General features: G+C 40.2%; 1 protein-coding gene across 1 annotated transcript in view; it reads right to left on the bottom strand.

The window, feature by feature from the left end:
* tinagl1 (tubulointerstitial nephritis antigen-like 1) overlaps positions 1-11,916 on the bottom strand; it is a 38,293-nt gene extending 26,377 nt beyond the window's left edge. Inside the window, exons 1-2 of the mRNA XM_088328388.1 lie at positions 11,817-11,916; positions 6,536-6,843 (exon numbers count right to left, since the gene is read on the bottom strand). Of these exons, the coding sequence (XP_088184514.1) occupies positions 6,536-6,836 (301 nt within the window). The 5' untranslated portion in view covers positions 6,837-6,843; positions 11,817-11,916. The remainder of the gene's footprint in view (positions 1-6,535; positions 6,844-11,816) is intronic.
* Between the last annotated feature and the right edge of the window lie 467 nt (positions 11,917-12,383).

Genomic DNA, 12,383 nt, shown 5'->3' with positions numbered 1-12,383 from the left:
CTTCACAATAAGAGTGTCCACACCGTGTCCTCAGTTGACATAAGCTTGTGCTCGATGGCGTCAAGTCAATAAATGCTTTTATTGAGAAGGTAAGGTATATTTTTTATACCCGCAAAGCTCTGAACCCGCAAAAGTGGAACCGCGAACTGGCGAGGTTCCACTGTACTGCACTTTGACATATACAGGAGGACAGGAATTATATCCAAGAAGTGACTAAGGGCGCCAAGATTTTAGAGATCCATATCAATACAGAGACTTTAAACTTTAAAGTCTTTAAAGTTTAAAGCATAACACCTAACCTACCATAACATTTGTATATCTGTGACCGCAATAAAAAAAAACGAGCTTTATCCAACAGGAGACTAAGGGTACAAGATGATAAAGCTTTGTATCAAAGTAGGGAGTGTTGAACATAGCACTACAGCTAGCATACCGTTTTAATATTTCTAATTATCATAAAAAAATAGCTTTATCCAAGAAGAGATTAAGGGCACAATCCTAAGGAGCTTTGTAGCTAGGTAGAGAATGTAGAGCATAGCACTACTGCCACCAAAATGTTTTTTTTAACCACTAAAAAGAAACTAGCTTTATCCAAGAGGACACCAAGGACACCAGGACAACAGAGCTCTGTAGCAGAGTGTGTGGAGCATAAAGGTACAGACACCATAACATTTGCACATTTGTTACGACCATAAAAAATTGCCTTTTCCAAGAGGAGACAAAAGGCACCAAGATGGCGGCGCGCATGGATGCTGCGGCTAGTTGCTCTCCAGCTAATCTTCCATTTATTGCCGTTCTCTTGTCTTTTTTGCTTTCACTCTTGGACACATGTGTGGCCAAAAATACTTACAGTAGGGACGAACTTATTCGGTTGAATGGGCGTCTAAATTTCGACTTTTCGGGCACTTTTTATACCGCCTATGATATACCGAGCGAACTTCAAAGAGATCCGGCATCCTTGTGGACAGCTATTCCTCCTAATAAACGGCGACAACGGCGCCGTAAGGACAGAAAACAGAAGCGTGGTTGCCGTGCAGGTAGATGTGTGAAGCGTGCGAAGTCTAAGGAGCAAGAAGGACGCGAGGATGTAACTAATTCCACCATTCATTCCTCGCCGGACAACCGAAGCTTTACACTCAGCGCACACGAACAGCCACATCGGCGGCATCTTTTGAAGATCTCTACAAAGACTACAAAGACTTCAGCTAAGTCAAATGATTCAGCAAAGCTAAAATTTGGTCTTTTAAATATTAGATCGCTTGCTCCTAAAGCTTTACTTGTTGATAACATTATTCGTGATTATAAACTTATCTGTATGGGTCTTTGTGAAACTTGGTTACGCCCTGATGAGTATTTAGCGCTAAATTATGCTTCACCCCCTCACTACGCGAGTAGCCATGTAGCGCGCACGTTGAAAAAGGGTGGCGGTGTCGCGCTCATATCTGAAAAATCGCTCAAATTTAATCCTCGTACCTCTAATAATTACAAGGCGTTTGAGGCTCTTGTGATGCGGTCCTCTCTATTGTCAATTTATGTAATAACTATCTATCGTGCACCTGGGCCATACACAACTTTCTTAGACGAATTTGCTGAACTTTTGTCTGAACTAGTAACCTATGCAGACAAAATTATAATTATGGGGGACTTAAACATTCATATGAACTCCCCACTCAGTTCACTTACTATTGCTTTTAGGTCTCTAATAATGCATTTGGTTTTAATCAACTGGTTGATTTGCCAACCCATAAAGATGGGAACAAGCTAGACTTGATTCTGACTCAAGGAGTTTTAACCTCAAACATTATGGTGTCACCGTGTACTACCGTTATCTCGGATCATTATTTAGTTACATTTGAGGTGCTAGCTAAATGTAGTGTTAAAAAAGCTGAAGGATTTAGCGGACGCAATATAAGCACTGGCACAGTTTCTGAGCTCTTTGAACTCCTTCCTGGAGCAGTTGCGTCCTTTCCTTCATACAATGGCTCGATTGACTCACTCATGAATGAGTTCAATACCACCCTGACTAGTGTCCTGGATTCAATAGCACCCATAAAGCTAAAATCACGTCCTGAAAGACGCACGCCTTGGTTTACTGATGAAACTAGAACCCTTAAACAAGAATGTAGGAAATTGGAAAGAAAATGGCGCGCTACCAAGCTTGAGGTTTTCCATCAAACCTGGTGTGACAGCTTGTTAAAGTATAAAGCGGCCCTTGCCTCTGCAAAATCGGCCTACCTTTCGAAGGTGATTGCGTCTCAAAAGAACAATCCCAAAGCCCTTTTTGACACTGTAGCATCGCTTACAAGGCAACAGACTATCGCAGATAGTTCGACGCTCTCTGCTGATGACTTAATGGTCTTCTTTACTAAGAAGATTCAATGCATACAGGAAGAAATTGCTAAAGAAATTATTAATACCACACTTTTTAAACGGCTGAAATCTACAGATGCACGACAGGGTGGCTGTCCTGGGAAATTGTCCGGTTTTAGTGAACTGTCACTTGATGATCTCAAACAGGTGGTGAATGCGGGCCAACCGACAACTTGCCAGTTCGACCCGCTCCCAGGTTCACTTATTAAAAGTCTTTTTGGCGACCTTCAGTTCTAAATATTATAAACATATCACTCTCTTCAGGTGTAGTTCCAGCAGCTTTTAAGTCCGCCGTTATTAAACCCACACTGAAACGACCCAACCTTGATCCAGAAATCTTAAGTAGTTATAGACCTGTGTCAAACCTACCTTTCCTCTCTAAAGTACTTGAAAAAGTAGTGGCACAGCAGCTGAATGATTTCATATCCGAGAATAACCTTTTTGAATCCATGCAATCAGGATTCAGGGCTAACCACTCTACTGAGACAGCTCTGATCAAGGTAACAAATGATCTCCTACTGGCAATGGATTCTGGCGCTTCATCACTTTTGCTGCTGCTGGATCTTAGTGCTGCTTTTGACACAGTGCACCACAATTTCCTACTAGAACGGTTGGAAAAATGGATTGGTCTCTCAGGAACCGTCCTCTCGTGGTTCAGATCCTACCTCTCAGATAGGACGCACTGTGTTAAATATGGTGAAATGACATCTGAGCCCTTTAATGTTACCTGCGGTGTTCCGCAGGGTTCAGTGCTTGGCCCCCTTCTTTTCAGCATTTACATGCTTCCATTAGGTGATATTATTCGCAAGTACAATATCAGCTTCCACTGCTACGCAGACGACACTCAACTATATATTCCGTTGGAGGAATCTCCCACACTAAACTGTGGAAATTTGGAGGCCTGCCTCATTGAGATAAAAGAGTGGATGTCACTCAATTTCTTGCGTCTTAACTCTGAAAAGACCGAAATGTTAGTCATTGGTCCATCTAAATGCCGTGACTTATTCTCAAAAACTGCTGTGAACATTGACAAATGTCACATCACACAGAGTGACTCAGTTAAAAATGTAGGTGTCATATTTGACCCTGATCTATCCTTTGAAATGCATGTAAAGAAAATTACTAGAACCGCTTTCTTCCATCTTCGTAACATTGCTAAAATCCGTTCAATACTGTCTCAGTCGGATGCGGAAATGATAATTCATGCATTTGTTACCTCCCGTCTCGATTACTGTAATGCACTACTCTCTGGCCTCCTGAAGTCTAGAATCAAGTCTCTTCAGCTGGTAATAAATGCCGCAGCGAGGCTTTTAACTAGGACAAAAAAGTACGATCACATAACACCGATTTTGGCTAACCTGCATTGGCTCCCAGTTAGCCTTAGATGTGATTTCAAGGTTCTCTTAGTATTATACAAAATCATACATGGACTTGCTCCCTCTTATCTTTCAGATCTGATCTGCCCCTATGTCCCGGTCCAAAGCCTACGATTTGAGAGTGCCGGTTTTCTGGTGATCCCAAGAGCAAAGAAGTGTTCTGCTGGTTCGAGAGCGTTCTCCATCCGGGCACCGGTGCTGTGGAATGCTCTTCCCCCTGAGATCCGATCTGCAACCTCAGTGGAAATGTTTAAATCTAAACTTAAAACTCACTTCTACTCCATAGCATATGAATAACCTAGTCTTCTCGTCGGCTGAAAAATAGTCTGTGTAATATAGTGTAATAATCTGTGAAGCCCTTTGAGACTCTTAATGATTTAGGGCTATACAAATAAAAATGACTTGACTTGACTTAACAGAGCTCTGTAGCAGACTAAAGAAAATAATTTTATCCGAGATGAGACTAAAGGGGAAAAAGACCTTATACGCTTAGAGTCACAGAATGGAAACTTATTTTATCCAAGACAACAACAAGGTAAACAAGTGGCATGTAGCACTGCAGCCATCAGACCTTTCACATATTGAAATCTAGCATAAAGAGACTACCTTTATCCAAGAGGAGGCTCTGGACAGAAAGAATGAAAAGCACAACCAAAATGGTAGATTCCAGTAATGCAGTGTCCAGGTCGTTCAATGCTTGGAAACAGGGAAGAGAGGCTTATTTTATCCGAAAGGAGATTAAGGTCACCAATACATCTGAGAGTTATAACAAATTAAATGATATAGAGGAGACACTGGGCAGCAAGAATGAAAAGAAATTCAGCTAAATAGAGACTGTAATGCCTAGTACTGCAATTGCTAGAATGTTAAATGCTTGGAAACATGAGACAGAGAGTTATTTTATCCAAAAGGAGACTAAGGTCACCATGACAAAAAAGCTTTGTTGCGAATAAACAATGCAGAGGAGACTCTGGAATGAGAGAATAAAAATTATGTCAGCAACTTTGTCAGAGACTGTAAGGCCTAGTACTGCCGTGTCCAGATCGTTAATTGTTTGGAACTATGAAATGGAGACACATATTATCCAATTGGAGACTAAGGACAGAAAAAAATGCTTTTGCAGCACAAAGTTGACTGCGGAACACAGAGCTATCTGACACAGCATGCTCAAATGCTCGTGAGCATGGCAAGACTTGGAGGAGATTGTAGGTTGTTAGCAACAACATTATTTGTCATCAGTGGCCAGAAAATCTTTTTTTTTGTGGGGAATGTTGCCAATTACATTTGTATTTATGGAAAAAAATGCACCATTCTTTCAGGGTTTTGAGTAATGAGGTGGGGGTGGGAGGTGTTTGCGAGGAACACCTATGACCCCCCCTTTCGTTTTTTTTTTTCGAACAGGCTTGGCAGCCGCTTATGTCATTATATTTACTGCGGCGCTTTAGACGCATCTGGGAGAATTCCCGGAATTTCCAGGACACGCGTCTTCGAAAATGATCGACCAAGAAGGCATCCAAGCGGAAGGAGACTCTCCAAAATGCGCCTCCTCACCCAGCCGCCCCCCTCAAGCCCCCCAAAATAGTCAACATTCCTTGTCCCGACCTCTTACCTTCCTGACTTCAGTCCCCTTTTCCAGCATTTTCTAGACATTGTCCTTCCAATATTTATGAAATCATATAAAAAGACCTTGTACATATATTTGTTCATTATTCATTGTGAAAAAATACAACGTTCTTCTTTTCTGGTTAATTTTTTCACCCACTTTTTTATTATTTTTTTCCATATTATATCTGATCAATTCTGAAATAACACAACATTTTATGAAGCATCTTATTTTTATTCAGTAATAGGTTTAAGTATTGGTATTTATTTTGAAATTATACAACATGCTTGTTTTTTAGCTTTAAAAAATAATAACTTGCATATTATATGTTTCTAATAAGATTGACCCATCAATTTATGTTCATTTCATGATTTTGAAATATTACAAAATTAGGAATAATCTTATTTTCTGATTCAGTAAAATTGACCACCTTCGTTTTTTCATTTTTTATATTTCTCTATTAAAAAGGAAATAATACAATGTAAGATTTAATTGTGAAATGCATTTTTTATGATATCACACAATACCCGATCTCATTCCCAATAACATTGACGACCTTCACTTTATTTATTTATTTTACATATTTTTCATTACAAATTAAGAAACATTACAATATGTTATGGAACATCGTACTTTCTAATTCAATGAGATTAACCACTTCAAAAATGTTGAATTATTAATACAAACTGTTGACTTAACCATACTGAAGCACTTACCCTAGCTTTAACCTAAGCCCTAGCCCGAAACCCTAAGAGTTATAACCTTAAACCCTAAAAATAACCCTAACCCTAAACCTTAGCTTTTACCATACCTCTTACCCTAGTCTTATCCAATTGTCATGGCCATAGGCCTAGACCCTAGCTCTAACCCTAACCCTAAACCCTAACAATAGCCCTAACCTTAAATCCTATCCCTGGTTGTAACCCTAAACCTTGACCCTAAACCCTAGCCCTTGTCCCTTGCCCTAAACCTAAATCCTAACAATAGCCCTAGGCCTAACCTTAAATCCTAACCTTACCTTCTACCCTAAACCCTGAGGCTAGCCCTAGCTCTAACCCTAAACTTATACCATGACCCTAAACCTAAACATAGAACTAAACCTAGCCCCTAGCTCTAAACCCTGAAACTCGAACCCATTATCATGTGTGTTAATTTAATTGTATAGTTCTCAGCAAATGGCACGTACCGATGAAGGGGGGTTCTACGCCGAGGCAGTGCCCCCAGAAGTCAGGGCAACAGTCAGAGACGGTTCTGTTGCAGAATAGGTCGCAGTAGCAAATGGTGTCTAAGTAAGGCACGGTGCAAAGATCGTCTCGACCTGGGCAGCATCCCCCCCGACGACGACAGTATGATCCTTGGGGGTCCCTGACCCCCAAAGCATGCAGGGGCCCTGCCAGCTCCCTCTTGAACCTCATCCATTGGCTTCGCTCTGCGCTTGCCAAAGTCACCACAAGGAGCAGCAGGGCATCCAATAACAGCAACTTCATGGTCTGCCTGCAGAAAAAGATTTAATTGAACGTGGTTGCCAAGACAAACGAAGCATAAATGTGTGTGCTTGTGTGTGTGTGTGTGGGGGGGGGTGTGTATGGAAATTATGGAGAGGTCACTAAATAAAAAGTGTTGTGTCATGTGGGGGTGGGGGGCATTTCCCAGGGAAGGGGGCATTTCTCACATTTTTCAGCATCGTAAATGTCCTTATTTTGCAGCTTTCGTGTTCTCTTCTGATTCCAGCATTGTACTAACTATTTCTACCAATAATAATAGAAAAAAAACACTTCATAAAGTCTGTTTAGCCAATTGTTAACAGAAAATAGCATTATTTTAAATCCTCAAATCACATGTGTCCAAACCACGATTAAGGGGCCATTTGCGGCCCACTAACCTTATTTAAGTGGCCTATAGTATTTTCAAAAAATACATCGTAAAAAATATAATAGACAATGATATAAAATGCAATTATTTTCTTTTTAATACAGTTATTTTTTAGATATAAATAAACTACTTAAAGTTTGGGCGGAAAACACTAATATACAGTATATATATATATATATATATATATATATATTAGTGTTTTCCGCCCAAACTTTAAGTAGTTTTTTAATATATATATATATATATATATATATATTCCTTTATAAGGAAGGTTATTTGACTGATTTTGATGAGTGTACTGAATTGCGGTGAATATAAAAAATAGGGAAATAATTGTCTCCCAAAAAAAGTGGTTCACGCGCTGCGGCCCAGTTCTGAGGTCATAGGATCAAATCCAGCTTCTAGCCTTCCTGTGCGGGGTTTGCATGTTCTTCCTGTGCTTGCGTGGGTTTCGTCCGGGCACTCCAGTTTCTTCCCACATTCCAAAAACCTGCATGTCAGGTTAATTGTCCGGTCCAAATTGTCCCTAGGTGTGAATGAGTGAGTGAGTTGTCTGTTTCTGTGTGCCCAGTGACGGGCTGGCAACCAGTTCAGGGTGTCCCCTGCCCACTGCCCGAAGATGGCTGGGATGGGCTCCAGCACCCCCGCTACTCTACTGAGGATAAGCGGTGGGGATAATGGATGAATGGGTGTAAAAAAAGTGAAACACATCTGTTTCAATGCTCATGCTAACTGATTAGTTGAATGTAATATGAATGTATCCACATGAATACCTAAACCCAAAACGTTTTCATGACAAAACTGGTCAAAAAGGTCTTCAAAACAAATAATATATTCTTCGTCTCCTACAAAAAGTGATTGAAATGTAATTTTTTTCTGTTTAGCGAGATGCTAACCTTTATATCCAGTCAATGACTTGGTGCTAACTAGACTAGGGCTAGGATTAGAGGTTAGGGTCTAGGAATTGGGTTAGAGTCAGTGGGGTTAGAGTTAGGGTCAGAGTCAGAGGGTAAGGGTTTAGTTTTAGGATTGAGGGATTGGGTAGTGTTAGGGTCAGAGGGCTAGGGCTAATGTTAGGTTTTTGAAACAATATTGCTAGGGCTAATGTTAGGGCTATGGTTAGGGTCAGAAGGATATGGATAGGGTAAGGGCCAGAAGATTAGAGCTAGTGTTAGAGTCAGAGCCAGAGGGCTACAGTCAAATGGTTAGGGTCAGTGTTAGAGGATTAGGGCTAGTATTTGGGTCAGATGGTTATGGATTGGGTTAGAGTTAGGGCTAGGTCCAAAAGGTTAGGGCTAGTGTAATGTCAGAGGGTTAGGGTCAGATGGTTAGGGCCAGTGTTAGGCCCCAAAACAAACAGTTATAGGTTGTCCATTGAAATGTCATTGATGAAAAAGCACCGTGCTCTTTTAGAAAAGTGTTCATTTCCCGAGTACATTTAGTTACCCTTTCGCCCCCAAATTTCTATGGAGCATCTGACCCGCTGCCTACATCAATAGCGTCATTAATTATCCAATCAGATCATAGGACACAATGGGAGGCCACTCCCCCCTGGGAGTAAAGCGAAGCTTCGGAAAAGATCTGCACCGTTTTCTGCATGACTTCCCCTTTTGTTGTAGTCTGTATGAGAGTGCTGGTTTGCTATTATGGGAGGGGCAGGTCCTCACTTTCTTGACACAAATGTTTTGTGAAATTAAACACCAGCTGAGGCATTTGGGGCACACAGGCACGGTGGGGAAAGACAATATTGCAAACTTTGATCACAAATAATTTATTTAGAACCTGATACTTACAAAAAATATATACGTTTTGGCCAGCCTTAATCCTCTATCAACCAGTAAACAGCAGCACAATAAATGATTTAAAAGGTGTTTTGTTCAGTTACATTTAGTGTTTCAAGATATTCCTTGTGGTCTTCTTTCATATTTTGTTCAGCTGGGGTTCCAAAAACTATGTTTAATGGTATTCTTGTCATGGCACTTTGGTTGTTCAGTTGTCGTGTGAATGTTTCTTGTGTTGTTCCTGTTTCATGTTTTGTTATGTTAGAGCTACTTGGTGTTGGAACATGATGTAGTGGAGTGACTTTTAATCCAACATATCGTTGCTTTTCTTTTGTTTTGTTCAGTTACAGCAAGTTAGGGTTACAAACATAATTGTGAATGGTCTAGTCATCACGGTGGTTGGAACATCATGATCTCTTTGTCCACATTTTTTTATGTTTTGTTCATCCATCCATTCTTCCATTATCTGCACCGCTTATCCTCAGTAGGGTGCTGGAGCCCATCCCAGCCATCTTCGGGCAGTGGGCAGGGGACACCCTGAACTGGTTGCCAGCCAGTCGCAGGGCACACAGGGACAGACAATTCGCTCGCTCATTCACACCTAGGGACAATTTTGACCGGCCAATTAACCTGAAATGCATGTTTTCTGAATGTGGGAGGAAACCGGAGTGCCCGGAGGAAACCCACGCAAGCACGGGGAGAACATGCAAACTCCGCACAGGAAGGTTGGTAGCTGGATTTGAACCCATGACCTCAGAACTGTGCCGCACACACGCTAACCACTGCGCCGCCGTGCTGCCATGTTTTTCAATGAGCGAGCTTGTGTCCTTACATTTTATGTGTCATGGTTGCCATGACTCCCGATTGGCCGCGCCCGTGTGTGTCACGGTTGCCATGGTGCCCAATTGGTCCCGCCTGTGTGTGTCACTTTGCCATGGTGCCCAATTGGCCCCGCCTGTAGGGCGCCAGCTGCGGCTCGTTGAGAGATTGGATTTCTGTCTATATAAAGCTCAGCGCTCTCTTGCTTCGGTTGTCAGCCCGTCAAACGAACCTCTGCCCCACAAGACGTGGCTTTTGACTCGGTCCTGATTTCCTGTTGATATCTTAAGTCCGGTATTGTACCCGCTTATGTCCGTCCTGTTTTATTTTGGGTTCCAGTTTTGTTTCTGTCTATTTTGGTCCTGTTCATTATTTTCTCCAGTTTTCATTCCCGTCTAGTTTCTCCTGTTAGTTATCGATATCCTGATATGTTGTCAACCCTGTCTGTCCCTTCCTGTCCGTAATCGACTCCATCTGTCCGATATCAACTCGGGCTATTGGATTCGGTCTCGTCGGTCTCTGGCTTACTGTCCTTCCACGCCAGACCGGCTTCCTAACGTGCATGACTCCCCATTTCCCGTAAAATAAAAGGCTTGTGTGAGAATGTCACGCGATTGGGTCCTGTATCTGTTCTGGTTCTGACATTATGTGTTGTTTCTTTCCATGTTTTATTCTCTGAGTCTTCTCCCTTTCAAGTTATGTCAGTGTTTTAATATATGTGTCATTGAGTTCCTTTCATGTTTTGTTCAGTGCAAGCTATTTTGTGTTCCAACATGTCCTGCGTCTTATTCCTTTTCTGTTTTGTTCATATAGAGCCTGTTTGAGAGGCTTTTAGAGTATCTTTGATATACTTTAATTCTGAAGATTCGAATACACTAGCTTGTTTGATTTTTGTACACAACAAGATACCAATTTTTTTCTGTAAATAAATCCTCTTCTAAAATATTTTGTAACTAGGTTTATGAATCCGATTTTCCTGCTTCTTCAGAAGCTGACCAACATAACCTAAAAAATTGAAGCCTACATAAATTACATTTAGCATAGAAGTATTTGCGCTACTTTCTTTTATAGCACCTTTACATGCTTCTATATAACCTCTAACCCCCGACAGGTGGACATTGAGTTACTGTACAGCACATATGATGACTCACATACTGTATGGTGTAGAATTCAACTGGAAAACTCACTAGTTTGGTCATGACAAGAGAGGCTTACATTCTATTGACTCTGTATACTCCCATCCCACTTAGCCTCACAATAATGAAACTCTAACCCCACAGAAAAAACACATGTGTAAGGTGTAAACAAAAATTATATATTGAACATGAGAGATTATAGTGCAGTTAAGGTCAAATATCTGTTTCACCTGACAGCTGTTATACAATTAAACATACAATACAATTAAATAAAATTGCAATTAATTTAAAAAGTTATGTAAATGAAGGCATGTGACTCACAAAAGTTATTAAAAAAAAATACAGCAAAGCAAGGGAGTTGTTATTTCAACTGTTTTGGTGCAGTTATACTGTATACAAAAATGTGTTTAAAAAAAGGTTTGGAGACAAAAATGCGATTTGAAGTACAGATTCTGTTATACTTATGAACATTTATACATTAAATTATAGGAAACTCCAACTTTTGAACAGAATTATGGTTACATCAGTCAGGTTTTTTTTATTCTAAAAATATAATAAATTGAAAGGAAAACTGATTTAGAGAAGGTAAATTTATTATAATTTGGACATTTACTAATGATAATAATAATAATGCATTTTATTTCGACATGCCTTTCATTTAAGCATGTGATTTAAGGAAACTGGGTTTTCAAACAGGCATGTGTTCATTTCCTTCATTTAATTAAGCCATTTCTGTTTTTTTAACTCTCTATCCCCAAATTAGCATTGAAAAAAAGAAAAAGAAAAAAAAGTTCAATAAAACAAGCACTGAATAACAATGAGCCTAAAAGGTTAACGTGGCAGGAAAAACACACTTTACCTTTTTGCAGAAAGTTCTTTTGTAATCCAAAAATGTGTCAAAGAATTTCAGCGTCTTTTTCTGACCTCTCTCAGAAAATTATGTGCTCGACTGCACTTGTGTCTTCTCTATATACTTATACAGGCAGGCAGCCGGTGAAGCCGCGCCCCCTCGACCCCTCTTGTCCTCACGTTCCCTTCTCCTCCTACTTTGTCTTTGCAATTTCTCATCTTCTTCCAGGATTTCTTGATTAATCACTTTTTGTGTGTCTTTTAAACTCTGAGAAAAAAGGGAAGTTTCCCCTTACCTTGGAAAGTCAAAAAGAAAAATGATTAACGTTGGGGTGAAGTGTGAGAGAAACAGTATTATCTAGTGGCTGATTTTTGTATTGCAACGCCAAGAAACATCTGGAACAAGGGTCTCCAATGTGGTGCCCGAGTATTGATAACTATTTTAAGCACTTAATTAAGAAATCAGAATGAGAAATCTATTTGTGTATTAAATTTTTATTTATTTATTTATCTTTTTTATTGATTTACTTTCAGGAAATACAACAAACTAAATTCCAACTTATGGGTTTTATAACGT

This window comes from Urocampus carinirostris, chromosome 2 (genome assembly GCF_059441175.1).
Source record: "Urocampus carinirostris isolate Australia breed hairy pipefish chromosome 2, RoL_Ucar_1.0, whole genome shotgun sequence".
NCBI classification, from domain to species: domain Eukaryota; kingdom Metazoa; phylum Chordata; class Actinopteri; order Syngnathiformes; family Syngnathidae; genus Urocampus; species Urocampus carinirostris.
The sequence above is the reverse complement of the archived record's forward strand: the minus strand, read 5'-3'. Positions and strand labels throughout refer to the sequence as shown.